The sequence below is a fragment of the Giraffa tippelskirchi genome, chromosome 4, assembly GCF_054371585.1.
Source record: "Giraffa tippelskirchi isolate mGirTip1 chromosome 4, T2T-mGirTip1v1.2.pri, whole genome shotgun sequence".
In the NCBI taxonomy this organism is placed as follows: Eukaryota; Metazoa; Chordata; class Mammalia; order Artiodactyla; family Giraffidae; genus Giraffa; species Giraffa tippelskirchi.
In genome coordinates this window covers 125,094,874-125,117,067 of record NC_137278.1, presented here as the reverse complement: position 1 = coordinate 125,117,067, position 22,194 = coordinate 125,094,874, and the positions used below count along the sequence as shown (strand labels likewise).

General features: G+C 37.3%; 1 protein-coding gene across 2 annotated transcripts in view; it reads right to left on the bottom strand.

Moving 5' to 3' along the window:
- Positions 1-22,194, bottom strand: part of MRPL42 (mitochondrial ribosomal protein L42) — a 28,570-nt gene that overhangs the window by 4,918 nt on the left and 1,458 nt on the right. For both annotated transcript variants that reach the window (XM_081592150.1, XM_081592151.1), the window contains exons 2-5: positions 21,965-22,124; positions 17,374-17,437; positions 15,770-15,854; positions 7,679-7,842 (exon numbers count right to left, since the gene is read on the bottom strand). In XM_081592150.1, coding sequence (XP_081448276.1) covers positions 7,679-7,842; positions 15,770-15,854; positions 17,374-17,437; positions 21,965-22,034 — 383 coding nt within the window. In that variant the 5' untranslated portion in view covers positions 22,035-22,124. The remainder of the gene's footprint in view (positions 1-7,678; positions 7,843-15,769; positions 15,855-17,373; positions 17,438-21,964; positions 22,125-22,194) is intronic.

Sequence of the window (22,194 nt, the reverse complement as noted above, 5' to 3'; positions counted from 1 at the left end):
CCAAAATTTAGACATAAGGTAAATGAAAAGGAATCAGCAAGAAAAACCAAGATATTAATAGTATATGAACTCTGGATATGTAAAAAATGTAAAAAGAGTTTCAGCAAACTTATTAAGGTTGAATTAATGAGAAAAATAACAGAAAACTCAAATAGAACCACTAGGAACTCTGAAATATTGCTAAAATGATGTGTTCTGCAAAGAACCATAATGGAAAGAATGCTCCACTGACTTATTTTTTTCACGCCAACTGAGGAAGACTGAAGACAGGAAGAAGAGCTTGGACACAGATGCTGGCAACTCAGGGCACTGATATGTCCTGCTTCCTGAGTACTGGCAATACTAAAGGCCAACAGGAGACACCGCAGGGGCTGTAGAGAAGAGCAAGATGACTCACAATCAGGTCCTCAACACCTGTATACAGAGGGGCTATCTAATGCAAACTACTATAGAGAGTACAAAGAAACTGATTTGTAGGAGTACCTTTCACAGAATATATTCAAAGTCCCATTATATCAGGTAAATTATAATGTAGTGATTTAGCTAGGGGAATTTGTTTTCATCACCTATAACGTCATCAAATAGGAAGTAGCAGAGGCTTCATGCTATATTTTTTAAAAATCAATCTTTGCACAACTGCATATAAAAATAGGCAAAAGGCAGAGGGGAGGGAACCAAAAGTTCAATTCAGTCCCAAACACAGGGCCCTGAATTTCCTCATCGCTCATTCTCACCCTGAAAATTCAAACAGTTCTATACCTAGTCTCAGTATAAAGACCAAATCTAAGAGGACTCTTTGAATTGCCATCCTAAAGTAAATAAGATCATCAGGATTAGGAAACAGTAATATCCAGTTCATAAATTTAGTGGTAACAATTCTAACAGTGGGTCTCCATATGTGAGATAACCTAACCCCTAGTGTTTATTATCTACTGGACTATTTCAGCATCAATTCTGTACAGTCATACTACCTATGCTTCCAGTCCACCCCACTGTGGGTGAGGTCAATAATTAAATGCAGGTAGGTTCAGGATTGAATGAGGTAGGCAACACCCTGGGATCATAAAGGCTTGGCTGCCCTTGATTCAGAATCTGATAATAAAGAACATCTTAATGCACAGGTGACCTACCTAGATAAAATGGAAATTAAATAAATCCTCATGACTTAACAGCTCAACTCTGAAAATAAAACTTCCAAGAATCACAGGGAAATTTACCAGTGGACCAACCCAAAGGCTACCATAAAGCACAGCTTCAAAGAAAAACAACACCTTCAAGAAACTGCAAAGATAATTAGGTAAGATAATATCCCATCAGACAGTGACTGAGTACACACACATCGTATTAAAAATACTGTATTAGAGGTCTTCCAGGAAACTATAAAACAGAAGTTGCATTCCTGATGAAGACAGAATGACAGCAAAAGATGAAACCAAAAAATTACCCACAAATATAACATGAATAGGTATCTAATAAATTATAGTTAAAATAATTTAGAGGTGGTAGCTATTCAAAGTGACTATAATCAAATTTCATGAAAAAAGTAGACTAAGAGCAAATGGCAGAGGAGTGCAAGTACTGAAAATCAAAAGAAAAAGCACTTAGGATGGCTTGATACTAAAATCAGAAGTCAGACTGGATAACAAAAACAAAATACAACTATATTTCATTTAAAAAGCCCACTTTTGGGGACTCCTCTGGTGGTCCAGTGGTTAAGTTCATGCTTCTGATTCACCAGTTCAATCCCTGATCAGGGAATTAAGATTTTACATGCCGCACTTGGCATAGACCAAAAAAAAAACCCTTCAAAGTTTATAAAAAAATTTGCACAGCAAACAGAACTATAAACAAAATGAACAGACAACCCACAGAATGGGATAAAATATTTGCAAACAATGCAGCTAACAAAGGATTCATCTCCAAAATATACAGACAGTTCATGCTACTTAGTATCAAAAGAATAAACAACCCAATCAGTAAATGGGCAGGGACTTCTCTGGTGGTCCAATGGGTTTAAACTCCATGCTCCCAATACAAGGGGCAAGGTTCCATTCCTGGTTGGGGAACTAAGATCTGGCATGCCTCATGATACAGCCAAAAAAGAAGAAAAAAAAGGACAGATGATCCAAACAGACATTTCTCCAAAGACAGACAGATGGCCAAAAAGCACAAGAAAAGATGCTCAACATCACTAATTATTACAGAAATGCAAATCCAAACTACAAGGGGGACTTACCCAATGGTCCACTGCCTAAGAATCCACCTTCAAATGCAAGGGACACGGGTTTGATCCCTGGTCGGGGAGAGGAGCCTGTGCTCCACAATAAGAGAAGCCTACGCAGTTCAACTAGAGGAAGCCTTCAAACCACAACAAAAAGCCCACATGCCACAACAAAGACCCAGTGTAGTCAAAATTTTAAAAAATAAATAAATTAAAAACAAACAAAAAACTACAATAAAGCATCACGTCACACCAGTCAGAACGGCCATTACCAAAAAGTCCGCAAACAATAAATGCTAGAGAGGGTATGAAGAAAAGGAAACTCTCCTACCCTGTTGGTGGGAAGGTAAATTGGTACAACCATCATGGAGAACAATATGAACATTCCTGTAAAAACTAAAAACAAAACTACCATATGATCCAGCAATCCTACTCTTGAGTATATATTCAGGGAAAACCATAATTCAAAAAGATGCATGCATCCCAATGTTCGCTGCAGTATATTTATAATAGCCAGGACACAAAAGCAACCTAAATGTCCATCAACACAGGAACAGATAAAGAAGATGTGGTACATATATATAATACAATGGGGTTTTTACTCAGCAATAAAAAAGAATGAAATAATGCCATTTGTAGCAACATGAATGGACCAAGAGATTACCATGCTAAGTGAAGTAAGTCACACAGGGAAAGATAAGTATCATATGGTGTCACTTACATATGGAATCCAACAACAACAACAACAAAATGATACAAATGAATTAATTTACAAAACAAACAGACTCACAGATCTTGAGGGTTACCAAACTTAGGGTTACCAAAGGAGAAAGGTGGAGGGAAGTGATAAATGAGAAGACTGAGATTAACACATACACACTACTATATATAAAATAGATAATTAACAAGGACCTACTGTAGAACACAGGAAACTCTACTCAATATTCTGTAATAACCTGTACAGAAAAAGAACCTGAAAAAGAATGGAGATACACACACACACACACACACAAATTCACTCTGCTGTACACCTGAAACTAACACTGTAAGTCAACTACACTCCAATAAAAATTTTTACAATTTAAAAATAAATAGGACTTCCCTTGTGATGCAGTGGATAAGAATCCTCCTGCTAATGCAGGGGCCACAGGTTTGATCCCTGATCCAGGAAGACCCCACATACCACGGAGCAGCTATGCCCACGCTCACAATGCTGAGCCTGTGCTCCAGTGTCCAGGAGCTGCAAGTACTGAGCCCACGTGCCACAACTCCTGTAGTCTGCAGGCTCTAGAGCCCGTGCTCTGCAACAGGAGAAACTGACACAATGAGAAGCCTGTGTGCCGCAACTAGGGTCACCTCCACGTGCCACAACTAGAGAAAAGCCCGGGCCGTGTCGAAAACCCAGCACAGCCAAAAATAAATTTAAAAAATAAAATGGCCAGAAAACTGCAAAGAACCCGAACGTCCAACTGATTAACAGATAAACAAACTGTGGTCTATCCATACAAGGAAATACTATCAGAAATAAAAAAGGACAAACTATTGGTATACACAACAATATGGATGAATCTCAAAAGCACTGCACTTAGTGAAATAAGTCTGACATGAAAGGTTATGTACTATATAATCCCATTTATATGAAATTCTAGAAAGTAATAAAAAGCAGACAAGTAATTGCCAAGGGTGAGGATTATAGGGAGGGATCAGACTGCAAAAAGGCATAGGAGAACTTCCTGGAGTTATGAAAACAGTCTATACTATGATCGTGGTAGTGATTATGAAACAAAGCAGGACCTTATGGCCCTTGACCGCCCTCCCCGCATATCCTCAGCTTGGCTTTTTGTCTGTGGAAAAACTTTAGCCAACGAATAAGTTTAATCAGAGAAGTGAGAAAATGTAGAAACAAAGGAAAACAGTCCAACAAGACTAAATAACAGTTGTAATAAAAACAATAGAGTAACAATAATAATGATGTGCTGAACATTATACTTAGCATGTACAGCATATAATAACTACACAAAACAGTTGTATAACTGTTACCCAAAATGGGTGTCTAGCTACTCGCATCTCAAAAGCTAGTAAGGAGGCAAGGTTGGTGGAAAAGAAAGTTTGCTTTATTTTGGAGACTGGCTCCCAGGGTGAGTATGTACTGCTATCTGTCCAAAGGCTGACTCCTCTGACTGACAGTTGGTGGGCAAGAGCTTTTAGATAGAGTGAGGGGGCTTCATGCAGAAAACAGTACAGTCAGCTCTGACAGCTATCTTGAAATTGGTCACTGGTGGTCTGATCAGCGTCATCTTGATTGTTGTAAGTACGACCCTGTGCGACCCTATACAACCCTGTGGATTGTAGCCCGTCAGGCTGCTCTGTCCAAGGGATTCGCAATCCGCTTCTCCAGGGGATCTTGCCCATCCAGAAATCCAACTCTTGTCTCTTAATGTCTCCTACAGGCAGGTGGGTTCTTTACCACTAGCAGTATACATTCGTTACAATGTATACATTTACATACTTAAACTGGTGAATATTTCACTTAAAACATTTGTCAAAAATCATGAAGTTGTAAACTTAAAACTGGTAAACCTGAAGTATGTAAACTACACCTCAAAAGAGCCGATTTAAGAAAAGATGCTTCAGGGAGTTCTCTGGTGGTCTAGTCGTCAGATTTGGTGCTTCCACTGCCCTGGCCTGGGTTCAGTCCCTGGTCAGGGAACTGAGATCCTACAAGCTGCCTAGCACAGTCAAAAAAAAGAAAGATGCTTCAAAAAGAATACGAGAAAAACTCTAAGTAGGAGACAATGAGACAATATTAATTATCATTATCACACTACTACTGTACATATACTGTATGCCAGGTGTTTGATTATATTTTATCTCAAAACCACCAAGCAAAATAGGCATTATTATTTCTATTTTCTTCAACAGATAACAAGATTGAATAACTAGCTAGTAAGTAGCAGAGACAAGAATGATTTAAGTCAGTCCAGCCTCTTTAACACAGTTATACTCTCAGAAAAGGTTCTACTTTATTGTAGTTCAAAAGCACAGAACTGAGTATAATATGAGGTAGGGTTATTCATATAGGGAGAGTTTAACAGTGTTCATCTACAGGGAATACAGCATTAGTAGGTATAAAGAAGATTTTTATTTTATACTTTAAATACTTCTGAATTGTTTTAAAATATTTTTAAAACAAGTATTTTATACCTTTCAATAACTTATTTAAAAAGATGTTATATAGCCCCAAGTAGTAAATTCATAATGGGTCCCATTCTTTTAACTGTTATAACTTTAAAACTGTGAAATATTTAGTAAAATATCCTTGTATATCCCATCTGATATTTAAGAAATGTTCTATAACATCTAGAAACCAACACTTGAAAATGGCTCCCATTAATCCAATCTATATATATATATACCAAATAAATATTTGTTAAGTATCAGTAATCACACATTAAAATTGTGAAAGATGATGCGTCACAACGACAATGCCTACGGGTAAAACTTTTCTTTGAACACATAAGCTAGCATCTGGAGTCTTTCTGTTGAACTCTTTATTAGGAGAGATCCTGGGATAATCAACTGCATCTAGTTTAAAGTCTTGTTAGAACGGAAAGTGCCTAGTAATCCTGAAGGGAGAAGACATACCAAGAGATTAAATTAATTAGAAGTCAAAGCTAATTAGCAATAATAAGATTAAACATAGGTGGGGTACTAGACAGAAAACCACGTTTGGTTTTAAGACTCCCTAGAGGTCTTTTTGCCTTCAGTCTTTCCTCTTCAAATTACAAATCAACACAGAACTTTTGTTAACTTCAGCAATTTGGTTATGAACAAAAGATCCCAAGAAAACTGCAGCAATATGAAACATGCAGGAAACAAGTACTGAAAGCCAGTATAAAAAATAATTTTTAAGGTGGGGCTTGAACTAAAATATCTCAATGATGGGAAAGAAATAAAAGATAAACGTGAGCAATGGTACGAATCATAGAAAGAAATCTTAGAATACAGCAGTGACTGAGATATGGGGCTATATAAGTGGCTTGCTAACTTGTTTTCTTATAATGTAACTTACAAAGAGGAAAAACATAGACTGCATGTATAAACTAAGTGCGTACTGAATAAGAAAGAAAAACCAAGGAAGGGGATATAAAATAGGGGAAGGAATTGAAAGACACTATGGTAGCCAAGAGATAAATGGATAAAGATGATGTAATATATTTATTTGTAACACACAGCAGCTTGTGGGATCTCAGTTTCCAATCAGGGATTGAATCCATGTCCCCGGCAGTGAAAGCACGGAGTCCTAACCACTGGACCACCAGGAAATTTCCAGTATTACGTTTAGTTAAATAAGTCAGACAGAGAAAGACAAATACACTATGTTATCACCTATATGTGGAATCTAAAAAATAAAACAAATGTTTATAACAAAACGGGCTTCCCAGGTGGCACCAGTGGTAAAGAACCCAGCTGCCAATGCAGGAGACATAAGAGATGCAGGTTCGATTCCTGGGTCAGGAAGATCCCCTGGAGAAGGGCATGGCAACCCACTCCAGTATTCTTGCCTGGAGAATCCCCTGGAGGACAGAGGAGCCTGGCGGGCTACAGTCCATGGGGTTGCAAAGAGTTGGACACGACTGAAGTGACTTAGCACACACACATATATAACAAAACAGAAACTGACTCACATAGAGAAGAAACTAGTGGTAACCAGCAGGGAGAAGGGAGAGATGCAAGCTAGGGGTGTGAGATTAAGAAACACAAACTACTATGTATAAAATAAATAAGCAACAAGGATATAATGCACAGCACAGGAAAATATAGCCATTATTTTGTATTAACTTTAAATGGGGTATAAAAATACTGAGTCACTAGTCTGAGGTACACCTCAAAGTAATATAACATTGTAGGCCAATTATGCTTCAATAAATTAAAAACAAATATTGTTTTACCTTAAAATAAAAAAGACACTACAGTGGCAAAAAAAAAAAACAAAAAAATCATAGATATTTTTTCCTTGGAAACTGAGGAGGAAATATCACTTTATTACAGAAAGATTATTAAGGGAGAGGCTTTTTTGAGTGGAAAAGAAGAGCTGTGCTTTGTTATAATGAATTTAAAACTTTGCACAGATATCTAGTTAGAAATATTCTAAGGACAATGAATAAAAACAATACTTTAAATGACTAGATCACAAAACAGAAAAAGTTTTAAGAACCCCTGCAAGATTCCCTGAAAGCTTTGATTAAACTCTCCCACTAAAATAAAGGAAGAAAAGAAGCACACTTTCATTTTAGCTACACTTTATGTAGATTTAAAAGCACAATTCAGTAGGTGAACATACTGGGTGTTAACTTCGTCAGGCAAAGTACAACCTCAGAAGGCTGTTAACAGAAAAAAAGTTGAGTTATTTCTTTAGTGTTCAGTGAGAGTTGAAGAAGAAAAGAAAACACTTACTGTCCACGAGGATACCAACGGTGCTTAGTAGTAAAGAACATTTTACTGAGTTGTTCTATCATGGGTCCTTGCTCTAAGTGTTCACTTTTTTCTTCTAATCTGGTTTTCAGTACTAGATCATGTGTTTCTTCACTGTTATGCACTGGATCTGGCCGAGGGATAGGCTACAAAATAAACAGCAGTGAACATCAACATGTAGGAATGTTAGCCAGCATCTGATTGAGTTGACGGTGAAATAATTACCGCCACAGTACTTCAAGGTGGGTAGATAAGTCACCAGAACGGTTTCACTGAGTTGCACTATCCGTTAGCAAATCAGAATTTATTTTTGGCTGCACTGGGCATGGCATGTGGGATCTTAGTTCCCCAACTAGGGACTGAAGCTGTGCCCTCTGCAGTGGAAGCACAGAGCCCTAACCACTGGACCATCAGGGAAGGTCCCCAGAAATATTTTTGTTCTCATATCAAGTTTTGGGTTTCCTTTCCAATAATAAAGTTATTATTTAAATTTATCTTCCCCCAACAATAAAGTACTTATTACTTTAGTCTCTATTTCTCAAAAGCGTAAGTTGTGCCCAGTTTACTTTTTAACTTAGAAGTTTATAGTCTCAGGACTTCCCTGATGGTCTAGTGGTTAAAGCTCGATGCTCCCACTGCAGGGGGCTTGAGTTTGATCCCTGGTCAGGGAGCTGAGATCCCACGTATCACGTGGCTCAGGTAAAAAAAACACAAAAATTACAGTATCTACAGTCTCTAACATTAAAGTGAGATACAATGAAAAACCTTTAATTGAAAATGACATTTCTTTCATCCAAAAAGAAACAGGAAAAATTTTCAATATTTTCATTTTAGGTGACTGCACTGGCATTAAATGATGCTTTATGACAATTTGAGTAGTTTTTTCCCCCAAAGATGTTAATTACTAAAGAAAAAAATTACTAAAAAAAAAAAAATCTCATTTCTTCCTAACACTAGTAAGATAGCATATGCCCATCAGCAACAGTGGCTGACGAAAGCTCTTAAAAATCAGTGCCTAAAAAAAAAAACAAAAAATCAGTGCCTAGGAAAGTCAGCTTACCTATGTTTTAAATATTAAGTGATATGACATGTAACACAAGATTGTAACATTATATTAGCTTTATAAAAGATATAACATATAAAATAACATGTTATATATATATAACATATATAAAACATATATATATTTATATATAACATATATAAAAGATGCTTGCTCCTTGGAAGATAAGCCATGACCAACCTAGACAGTATATTGAAAAGCAGAGACATTACTTTGCCGACAAAGGTCCATCTAGTCAAAACTATGGTTTTTCCAGTAGTCATGTATGGATGTGAGAGTTGGACTATAAAGAAAGCTGACTGTTGAAGAATTGCTACATTTGAACTGTGGTGTTGGAGAAGACTCTTGAGAGTCCCTTGGACTACAAGGAGATCCAACCAGTCTATCCTAAAGGAAATCAGTCCTGAATATTCATTGGAAGGACTGATGCTGAAGCTGAAACTCCAATCCTTTGGCCACCTGATGTGAAGAGCTGACTCATCTGAAAAGACCGTAATGTTGGGAAATATTGAAGGCAGGAGGAGAAGGGGACGACAGAGGATGAGATGGTTGGATGGCATCATCGACTTGATGGACATGAGTTTGAGCAAGCTCAGGAGTTGGTGATGGACAAGGAAGCCTGGCGTGCTGTGGTCCATGGGGTCACAAAGAGTCGGACACGACTGAGCGACTGAACTGAAAACATATATAAGCTTTACAAATACTTTATATATGTATTACAACACAATGAAAACTTGAATTTACAAATGAAACAATTCAAACACAGATGTCTTCTTACATTCATACACTATTAATGACAACTACTACATTCTACCACTGTATTAAATGTTAGAGCATATATTCATATTTATTTAGCTTATGTACATGAAAAAATAAAGCCACTTTAAAAGGCAATCTGTAAGTACATGATGGTGGCACAATTGACTAAGTACTACAGAAATGCAAAATAACAAAGATAGTAGTGAAAAATAGAATAAGAGTCAAGTTAGAGCCTTGTCATAGAGTGCAGAATGAGTTCTAGAAGGAATAAAAAACATTACAAGTAAAGCAAAATAGGTAAAAACACACAATAAACAGGTAATCTTAAAAAAGGGACCCTGAGAAATTAAGATTATAAAAAGCTTTCACAGTTTCAATTTTCTTGGCTCAGTGGTAAAGAATCTGTCTGAAATGCGGGAGATGCAGGTTCAATCCCTGGGTCAAGAATATCCCCTGGAGAAGAAAACGACAACACACTCCAGTATTCCTGCCTGGGAAATCCCATGGGCAGAGGAGCCTGGCAGGCCACAGTTCATGGGGTTGCAAAATGTCAGACATGACTTAACCACTGAGCACTAAGCACAACAATTTGACATAAGTAGAAATAAGGAACCACTTCTTTAGTGTGGGAGGGAATAAGGGGAAAGTATAATAAAGAGGTTAAGAATTTGGGCTTTGGTCAATAACTACTAACTCTGTGACCTTGGAAAAGTTATTTAAGCTCTGAATTTCCTTTCTGTAAAATCTGAGGAGCAATTACCTACTTAATAAAGGTTTGATGTGAGAGTTGGGAGCATAAAGAAGTCTAAGAGCTGAAGAATTGATGCTTTCAAACTGTGGTGCTGGAGAAGACTCCTGAGAGTCCCTTGGACTGCAAGGAAATCAAACCAATCAATCCTAAAGGAAATCAACCTTGACTATTCATTGGAAGGACTGATACTGAAGCTGAAGCTCCAATACTTTGGCCACCTGACTCTAGGAACTGACTCACTGGGAAAGACCCTGATGCTGGGAAAGATTGAAGGCATAAGGAGAAGGGGGCGGCAGAGGATGAGTTGGTTAGACAGCATCATTGACTCAACGGACATGAAACTGAGCAAACTCCAGGAGATAGTGAAGGACAGGGAAGCCTGGCATGCTGCAGTTCACGGGGTTGCAAAGAGTCAGACACGACTGAGTGACTGAACAAGCTACTAATATTTCTTTTAAGGCCTCAAACAGGAAAAAAGTGGTATTAATTTATTATTTTTTTAAAAAAAAGAAGTGTTCCTTAAATATTTAAAGTAATTTTATAAGATCATGTCTTACATATAGAGTGAAATATTAATATATGTCTTTGCAAGTTATTATCAGGCTGTGAAGGATACCAGTTCAGTTCAGTTCAATTCAGTCGCTCAGTCGTGTCCGACTCTTTGCAACCCCATGAGTTGCAGCACGCCAGGCCTCTCTGTCCATCACCAACTCCCGGAGTCTACCCAAACCCATGTCCATCGAGTCGGTGATGCCATCCAACCATCTCATCCTCTGTCGTCCCCTTCTCCTCCCGCCCCCAATCCTACCCAGCATTAGGGTCTTTTCCAATGAGTCAACCCTTCGCATGAGGTGCCCAAAGTATTGGAGTTTCAGCTTCAACATTAGACCTTCCAATGAACACCCAGGATTGATCTCCTTCAGGATGGATTGACTGGATCTCCTTGCAGTCCAAGGGACTCTCAAGAGTCTTCTCCAACACCACAGTTCAAAAGCATCAATTCTTTGGCGCTCAGCTTTCTTCACCATCCAACTCTCACATCCATACATGACCACTGGAAAAACCATAGCCTTGACTAGACGGATCTTTGTTGGCAAAGTAATGTCTCTGCTTTTAAATATGCTATCTAGGTTGGCCATAACCTTCCTTCCAAGGAGTAAGCGTCTTTTAATTTCATGGCTGCAATCACCATCAGCAGTGATTTTGGAGCCCAAAAAAATAAAGTCTGACACTGTTTCCACTGTTTCCCCATCTATTTGCCATGAAGTGATGGGACCAGATGCCATGATCTTAGTTTTCTGAACATTGAAGGATACCAGCAAACGCTAGATTAGAGCCTATAGTTTTCTCTCATTTAGGTTATTGTGTTGTTATTGTTTTTAGTCGCTAAGTCATTCCTGACTTGTGACCCCATGGACTGTAGCCCACCAGGCTCCTCAGTCCATAGGAGTCCCCAGGCAATACTGGAATGAATTACCATTTCCTTCTTCAAAGAGATCTTCCCAACCTAGGGATAAAGCTGAGTCTCCTGCTTGGCAGGTGGATTCTTTACCACTGAGCCATCTGAGAAGCCCCTTAGGTTACTATACCTGTTGCTAAAGATCAAATGTTTTAAATATTCTCAGCTATTTTCAAGTTAATAAATGTTCACTGTCTCTCTTCCTATTCCCAAACAGGCTCAATTCTAATATATCACAAATTCTCTCTGCTTTGTATAATTAAAAACATTTTCCTTCCCAGGCACACAGACAAAAGACATTAGAATTAATGGCTTCCTCGAAGTCTAAACCAAAAGACTCTACAGACTCAACTAATTTTTAGGTTGCACTTGATGTCCCTGATCAAATTTCAAAGAAACGGTACACAAATATTTCAGTAAAAAGGAAAAATTAAAACTGTATGTCGACTTTAGAAAAACATTTAGAACTGTCATCTTGAATTTCCCTTGTTTTTCTTAAGAATTTTTAAAATTTGACTTTTGAAATTTTCCACTAAATCAACCACTAAAAAGAATTGCCTAATACTTACATTTTTACTTTATTTTTCCAAATCATTATTTTTTTGTCCCTGGTTTACAATCTTTACTTTCCTAAACTAGAAATCCTAAATTCTAGAAAAACATTTTTAGTTTTAATAAAACTTATACCTGGCCAAAACAGAAAGAAGGATCTTTTTACCTGGATATTTGGAATATAATCAACATCTAGATGCAAATGCAAATTACCAGAAAACCAAGGATATAAATCATCTTAATTTTCTTAAAGTCAGTGTCAGTAGGTATTTCTACATATGACCAGGATCTTTGTATGCAATATGCTTTCTAGGGCCTAGAGAATGAAAGGGTCCACTAGAGTTGCAGCTGGGCTTCCCTGGTAGCTCAGATGGTAAAGAATCCACCTGCAATGCAGGAGACCCTGGTTTGATTCCTGGGTTGGGAAGAGCCCCTGGAGAAAGAGTATGACAACCCACTTCAGTATTCTTGCCTAGAGAATCCCCATGGACAGAGGAGCCTAGCAGGCTACAGTTAGTCCTTGGGGTCACAAAGAGGGTCACAAAAGGGGACACGACCAAGCAACTAAGCACAGCACAGAACAGAGTTGCAGCTACTTCCTTGAGAAAAGAAAATCAAATCTAAATGTTAAGTCATGTTTAAATACAGTTATTTAATGCTATGTACTATCTTTGTGAAATTTGTAAATCTAGATTCAAAAAGAACATATTTTAACAACAATGTATTTTCAAAAATGTTTCTTATTGTAAATAAAGTCCAATCTGTAATTACTTGAGAAACAAAAAATTTCCAAGCTTCTAAAAATTCGTATCTCTTAGCTTTAAAACAGAAAATCATGGAGAGGACCAAATTTATTTAGTTAATCAACAAATATTTATTGTGCACCAACCAAGTATGAAGGTTTTCCAGGTGCTGATGATATAGCAGGGAACAAAACAGACAAGGCCCTGTCCTCATGGAGCTTACATTTTAATGAAGGGAGACACACAGAATAGCAGGAAAACATCCATTGTGCCAGAAATGATAAACACTATTGAGAAAAGCAAAGCAAAGAAGGACAACAGGGACTCCAGGGGCAGGGGTACTACTTTAAATGCAGTGGCCAAGGAACGTTTCTCTAGGTAACAAATAAGGAAAGATCTCAAGGAGAGGGAATAAACTACAGGATTTCTGGGGGGAAAGCATTCAGGCAGAGGAAGCAGTAACTACATGGGCCCTGAGGCAGAGCTTCCTAAGTATACTTAAAGAACAGCAGAGAAGCCACTGTGTAGAGGGATTATGTGTGAACTCACAGGAGTGATCTCCTAGACTAGAGACAGTGATACTGAGGACACCGGAGAGGAGACAACTGATACAGCAAAGGAAGGGCAACAAAAAAAGAAACAGAGAGAAGGGTATGTATGCAAGGGAGTGATGATGATGACGACCATGGAATCAATCCTAGGTAAGGAGATTGTATGAGACATGTGAAGGACTGTGAAAACATGGTTCCATCAATTGATGGAGATCTTAATGAGGGAGTGAATAACTCTTGGAGATGGGAAACTAGGAGGAGTTGGTAGCACACTAATGGAATTCTTAAAAATCTAGATTGGGAGGAAGAATTATTTGTGATTAAAACCTCTCTAGGAAATTACCATGGGCTTCCCTGGAGGCTTAGACGATAAAGAATCCACCTGCAATACAGGAGACCTAGGTCTGATCCCTGGGTTGGGAAGACCCCTTGGAGAAGAGAATGGCCAACCCACTCTAGTATTCTTCCCTGGAGAATCCCCAAGGACAGAGGACCTGGCAGGCTACAGTCTATGGGGTCACAGAGTTAGACACCACTGAGCGACTAAACACAGCCCAGTAGCAGGGAACAGCCATGGGAGTAGGGGCCGCTGTAGGGATAAAATATCAAGAAGTCAGAGGCTGGGGTAGTAGACAGATCATCTACACTGACACTGAAATAACAAAGAATTAGGATACAAACAGTGTTGGCGGGTGTGAAAGTACATTTAAAATCTTCAAAGAAGAGTGGAGGGATGGGGGAGGATAAGAAGTGAACTACAGGATGACAGCAAAAAAAAAAAAAAAGATAAGTAGATAGCATGGTTTAATGATCCAAACTACAAAGCTAGAAACTGTTAGGGAGGAGGAAAGATGATCTGGATATGACAGTGAAGAGCCACAGGGACATCTATTCTATCTCTAGGCTCAGTAGTAAAAGGGTTTAGGAGAGAAAGCATAACTACTTACGAGTGCTAGGGAAGCAATGGGGTCAGGGTACAGTCAAGTTTCTGTTAAGAGTCAGAAGGCAAAGGCAACGTTCTAGAAGAAGTTAAGATTTTGAGAGACTTTATAATGATAGCAAGTTTTAATAGAATGTAGAAGTTTTAAAAGTTGGGAAGGATAGGAAAAGTGTCAGATTCAGGGATGTGAAGAGCTATAAGGAGATGAGAGTCTGGATAGTGAGAAAAGACCACACAATCTTGGGCTTTTTAGTATAACTGCTAACACGGGAATAAAGCACATAACCAGAAAAATAATACAAAATAAAAATGGGAGAAGACACAATACAGCATGAGCTAGAGGTTACAGGCCAAAAGTCAGTGACTTACACCTGTTTTCTAAAAACTGTTCAAAGAAATGAAACAGAAAAGGTACAAAATTATTGCCTATGATATATAGCTAGAATACAAAGTAGGCAGACAAAATGATGAAGTTAAAAAGAAAATACAAAATGGCAAACTAACATTAATTTGTTCTGTCAAATCAGTACTCTGGCCTTAATGATGATTTTTAAAAACAGCTACCACTAGATGCATCATGTGATGAATTACCTAAGTATTTTTTCCTCAAAAAGCAAATCAAACATTACCAAATATAGTAGAAGAAGACTTAAAGAAAAAAGAGAAAGCATTTCATACATAAAATAATAAATACAGACTTGGGTCAAGTTAAATAAATTGTATTAAAGTAAAAACAAAGCCTCCTTTATCTAGTGCTTCGCTTTTGAAGAAATATGGAAAACATTAATTACACTAGGCCACTTAAAATTATGCCCATGTTGGCCCACTAGAAAAAACTAACCAAAAAAAGGAAGAAATTCACCAAACATTAAAAGGAAGATCAGAACCAACACAATATAAAAGTTACGAAACAGCACTCTAAAATACAAACTTTTCATAAGTTATTAGACTGTAATATACAGTAGCATGGAACAATGTGCTTTTAAAATTGATACTAAGTGTGTTTGATCCCTAGTCAGAAATCTGCCAAATTTAAGGCAAGAAAATTGATGCCATAATTGTGTTTAAATGGTTCACTTTGTGTATAGAAAAAAATCTTTAGAGAAAGAGGAGAAGAAGAGAAAAATCAAAACAGTAAAATAAAAAAGCCAAAAGACGATCAACACCAAATAAAGAAAATCAAACAATTCCCTTCTCTTTGGACACTGTAAAGAAGTAGCAAATTAAAAATCATAAGAGATTTGCTTATACATACTTTTGTGTGTTCATATGGAATGTCCACAGAAGGGTGATAGCATACTATTGTCCTGGCATCAGAGGTCAGAGCAAGCTCTACTTTGCTTAAAAAAAAAAGAAGAACGAATGTTTCAGAGACAGATTTATACTGTATTCAAGGCAAAATAAGTATTAGAGCTCAAATGTGTTAATCACCAATCCCTGAAGAATAAATGCCATGTCACTGGACTGGCAAAGGAGGTACCCATGTCACAGGAGACAACTCAGATCATCCCACAAAATATGTCAATTTAACTACCACAACAAACCCATTACCCATGATTTTATCTAGAGTATCCTTCAAATGACTTGTTTTGTTAGTTTGTTCTCCAAATCTTTGGAAGAGATCTTCATGTTCACTCATCACTATTAATAGAACTTCCTTTCCTTATCTAAAAGCTACCTTCAAAAAGCTGTAAGATTACTTGAATTATTAAAGCTGAAGATCAGCAAAATACATAATCTTCCAGGTAAAGAATCACCTGAATTTCCAATCATAAAGATTGTAGCTGAACACTTTTTCTAGATCAGCATTTCTCCAAGCGCCCTTGGCATAATGCAAAACATGTAAGATTCAATCTTTTCAGGTTCAAAAAGTGTCACCTATTATCTAGTCTTATTTCATCACTATCCTAATACTTACTAAATTTACAATTAAAACTGGTGTCAAGAGATAAGAAAATATATTTTTACTAAAATTCACAATAAAACAATTTCGTGGGGCTTTCCTGCTTCTTCAGTGATAAAAAAAAATCTGCCTGCCAATGCAGGTGACAGGGGTTTGACCCTTGGTCTGGGAAGATCCCACATACCACGAAGCAACTAAGGCCGTGCACCCCAACTACTGAAGCCCGCATGCTCTAGAGCCCCGTAGTTCCAACTACTGAGTCCCCCGTGCCTAGAGCCCGTGCTCCACAACAAGAGGAGCCACCAGGATGAGAAGCCATGAAGAGCAGCCCCCGCTCACTGCAACTAGAGAATGCCCAGGCGATTCAACAAAGACCCCGCACAGCCAAAAATAAACAATCAAATAAAATTTTTTTTTTTTAAGTAACTTAAGAAAAAAACGTTGTAGCTTCTGCACATAGGATTCTGCTATAAAGGACAACATTCCATTCATATGCTATTCCTAATTCTTAGCATACTGACTAGAACTGAATAAGTACCAAATAATTTGTAGTTAAATTAAATATTTGTAATTTAGGATTATTCAATAACAACAAAAGATAAGATAAATAATTGTTTAAGCTAACAGATATGAACTCTAAGAGAAAATCATAAAAGTAGTTAACTTTTCAAAAAAACTAAAGAATGCTTCAGGAAGACAAGACAGCATTTCTGTCAGCACATCTGTCTTAGAACAAATGGAGTATTCACTGAAACACAATGATAAATGATTTTTATTTAAAACATTTATAAGTCCAGACACTGGGTAAATAAGATCACCGAAATATTTTTTAAAAACAAAATTAAAGAGAGAATAATCAGAAAAGAAAGCAGAAAATACCAAAACAAGAAATAAAACAATCATTTCAGACAGAGCTAAGAGACTCATTTTTTTTTCAATTGGATTTCAATACATACCAATTATAGTCATCTGGAAGAGAAGAATACGTAGATTTGTGACCAACACAATATAAGGCTCCATCTGCAAAAACCACAAACAGTAAAATGGATTTAGTTCATTTGAGCATATGTTCTCACAGAAATGTAAAGTTAGTTTTACTCATTCAACCAACATTTACTATATTCACTATGAAACAGGGCTGTACTTGGAGCTAAGGATTCAGCAAGTTAAGATCCTGCCCTCAAGAAAGGTTCAAATTCGGTGAGAGAGGGACACGTTAACAAACAACTCCAATACAAAGATAAGCCCTGTTAGCACAGAAGAATTGGGAGTAGAAGGGGCACACCGACAAGTTACAGAACAGAAGTACAGGTTCAAGAACACTTTTCCAGTGGAGATGATCTTTAGGGTGTTCTGAAGGATGAAGCAGTAAATTGGAGCTATTAGTGGATGAGTACAACGCTCCTTACAGAGGTAAAAAAAAGTGCCAAGGATTAAAGGAAAGAAAGAACATAAAACTTCAGTGTTGGGGATTCCCTGGCGGTCCAGTGTTTAGGACTCGGCGCATTCACTGCCAGGGCCTGGGTTTGATCCCTAGTCAGGGAATTAAGATCCTACAAGGCAGGGAGCACAGTCAAATAAATAAATAAAAACTTTAGTGCAACTGGAGTGCACAGTCCAAAAAAGGGGAGTGTTTAAGTGACGAAATACAAAAAAACTGTTCAAAATCAACTTAACCAAAATGCTGACATTTCCTTTTTTAAGAATACCTGCAAATTCAAAAGCCATACTTTTTTAATGGTTTGTAAAAGGTTTCTCTACATTCAGAGAAATGATAATTCTTTTAAATATAAAGCAAAAATGTAGTTCAGTATGGTTAAAAAAAAATATCTGAATAAATCTTCTGTGACGAAAGATCAACTTCTCTCAACTAGTCTCTTGCTCCTCAGTATGGAATGCCATCACAGCTTGGTTCAAATACCACTCACCTTTCAAAAGTCAAATGCTACTCTTCCATGAAATTCTTTTCCCCTTCTCCCTGCCTGACAACCCCCATCACAGAAGAGCTATTTTGCATGCTCCACAACCAACACTCCATACAACATTGCTATACCATCTTTATGGTCTTTTTTTTTTTTTCAATGCACCAGTTATTTACATGTATCAAAGATGTCTAAACAAAGATGTACTTTCCATCTTTGTATACCTCTCCTTTCCCCAAGGATTGTATATACTTAAGAGTTCTAAATATAAATCCTTACTCCAATACATTAAAAAGTACCTTAACAAAACTCACTAAATCGTAAAAGATTCTTCAGCAAAATGTTGACCCCACAATTTCATTGATGTGAAGATAACAAAAATACAAAGAATTAGAAATAAACCTCATCTTTCAAAAGATCTATTAATTTTCATTATCTGTGCTAATACAGAGGTGTATTCATTAAGACAAATCAGAGGGTAATGTAAAAATCATTTACACGTATTTTATTTTCTTGTTTGACACTGTTGGGGATCTTCTTAATTATGTATGGATTAGTTTAAAAGCCATTTGTATTCTTTGAATACAAACCAGCTAAGTGATCTACATGCTTGCTGAAAGAAACAGGGTTGGGTGGCAGAGGAAGGACAGAGAGAATTTACCATTTTTAGGTAGGTAAGAGGGAAAACTCAAGACAACAAGACTTTCAGTTCAACAGAAACTGCAAAATTTCTACAAAATTTCTCTGCACTTACACAGACATTTGTTTGTACCCTCATGACACATACCACAGGAGAAGGCAATGGCACCCCACTCCAGTCCTCTTGCCTGGAAAATCCCATGGACGGAGGAGCCTGGTAGGCTGCAGTCCATGGGGTCGCTAAGAGTCGGGCACGACTGAGCGATTTCACTTTCACTTTTCCCTTTCATGCACTGGAGAAGGAAATGGCAACCCACTCCAGTATTCTTGCCTGGAGAATCCCGGGGACGGCGGAGCCTGGTGGGCTGCCGTCTATGGGGTCGCACAGAGTCAGACACGACTGAAGCGACTTAGCAGTAGCAGCAGCAGACACATACCACATCTACCTTCTATTTCAGGTATTGTTTCCATAGTTGTCTATTTAACTACGAGTCTAAGTAAATTCTTAAATGAACATCCTGCTTATTACTGTGTCCCCTATCGTGCTTAATAAAAAATAAGAGATTTCTAAACTGCCTCTGAAATGCTAATTTCTGTATAATTAATACTTTAAAAACTTTTTTGACATTTTAGCAAGAGAAAAATTCTAGATATGGTTAAGTATCAGAAGTTCTAAAGGCATACTTAGGACTGATGCCAAAGTTAACATCAATCCAAACCAACTCAATATGCCAAAAAGAATTTCCCATAAGAGTCAGTTCTCCATAACTCAAGGACTTTTCCTGTTTTATGTATATATTTATACACACACACACAGTTTAATTGCATTATGATATGATCTGTAAAAACTGACAGTCCCATTCACTTTCAAAAGCTGAATTATGTTAAATTACTACAACAAAGATGGTATAGCAGCAAGTATATTGAGAAGACACAGTTTTGATCTTAGCTCTAGTTTATCAGATATGCAACTTGGTTGAGTTTCCAAGGGCCAGAGAACTCATGCTCCTTCATCTTTAGAAAGAGAATACCACCACACGATAAGTAAATTATTGTAAAATTCAAAGTTGTAAACATCAAAAGACTTAAGGTGCTTAAAAGTTGTAAAATTTCCACACTGACTATGTGTTTCAGAAGTTTTAAATGTTCCCTTTGGAGTATAGGAAGGCCTTTTTATTTGTGCTCATTGAATTTTCCAATAACCATTTGCTTTGCCTCTAATCTTTTAACATCCTTCCCTTCTGTATAAAATATCAATAGCAACAGTAATAATAGTATTTTACCTTCACTAGTAATACAAATTGTGTAGAATAAGGGGCTTAAGGATGCAAGAGGTTAGGTAGTCAATGATTATTAGGATGACTGAGCGATGATGGAGTAATTCTCTGGGATAGCCCAACTGGTGAAGTCTACATAGACATTTCTATCTTTTCCAGGGGCAGATTAATTGGTTTTCAGATTAACCTGAGTGAGGACAAACTGCTGTTTCAGGACATGGACTAGGTAAAAATTGATTAGGCCTGATTTCCCATCAACCTTGGGGCTGAGTTCCTATCAGGGCAAAAGAGAGACTAATTGCAGCAGAGCTCTCTCCTCAGGTTCTCAACAACAACAAAAAATGCTCCTAGGTAATCAAGGGCTGACTGCAGTTTTGTTTTCACTGATTTTAGTGTATATCTAAAGCCTCTCAGCAATCTCCTCCTCTGTTTACTTAAGTATACTTTTACTTACATAGTTTTTTACCCACTAGTCTTCAAATAAATCTTTTCCTCTTAACTCAACAAAAATGTTCAATTACAAAGGGTAGTCAACAGGAACATGAATAAAGAGATTAAGACTGTGCAGAGATGAGTAAAAACGTTGGCTGACTAGCTAAACATGAGAAAGAAAACCTATTGTAGTGTCCTAACCATGTCTGCTTTAGAAATGGGAGAATGCAGTTTACAAAGACAGGAAAAGGGAAGAGAACAGAAGGTTGGTCAGGAAATAAGATTTTAATTGCCTGTTTATTTATATAGGTCAATGTTTTGACTATCAAACATGTATTACTAGGCTTTGAAGAAAATATTACACTATGTTTCTTCAGAAAAGGAAGAAATTACATCTTTTTAAAAAATCACATAGAAAAAATACAAAAAGAATACACCAAAATATTAACAATAATCATCTTTGTAAGATGGAACTGTACATTTGGCCTTTATTTGCTAATTTTAAGAACTGCCGAAAAAGTAATATGTGAGGACTTCCATGGTGGCTCAGTGATAAAGAATTTGCCTGCCAATACAGGAGACATGGGTTCAATCCCTAGTCGGGGAAGATCCCACCTGCCAGGGAGCAACTAAACCCTAGCGCCACAACTATTGAGCCGGTTTTCTAGAGCCCAGGAGCCGCAACTACTGAAGCCTGAGTGCCCTAGAGCCCTTGCTCCACAACAAGAAAAGCCACCTCAATAAGAAGCCCGAGTACCAAACAAAGAGTAGCCCCTGGTCTCTGAAACTAGAGAAAAAGCCTGAGCAGCAACAAAGACCCAGCACAGCCAAATAAATAAGTAAATAAATAAATAAATACTTTTTTTAAAAAAAGCAGTATGTGAAAACATAAGTAATTCAAACCAGAAAAAGTTTCTCTTTATTAGTCCTTCACTTGGCCTCAGTTAATCCCACTTGTGGTCTACAAAGATAACTTACTTGGTCCACATCTTTTATTCTTCATTTATAAATGTCTATATACATATACGGGTCAATCATCTTTCAAATGCACAAATTAGATCATAAAATAGATACTGTCTGACATACACCCCTTTCTATATAAGGATCTTTCCACATCATACAATATGTGGAATACATATGCCTCCTATACAATAGCAAGCAAGCATATACAATAACTAAACACTGTAAATTTTCTTCAGTGAACACATATTGATATTATAATATTTGAAAAAGTTTAAAATCTCTTAAACATTAAAAAAAAAAAACACCCAACTTACTTTGAATTGGAAATAAGTGTTTCAAGATAGTTCTGCTTGATATTGCCCATTTTACTGCTGCCAATGCCATGGTGAATCAAAATGCTTATCAAGTGGTATAAAGATGATTTGAAGAGAAATTGCTTTTAAAATCTGCTTCTAGATATAACAATCTTCACCCCTGCATGAGAGATAAAGAAAAATCATTGCTACCTATGGTAAACTGAAGCGACACAACACACTGAACACCA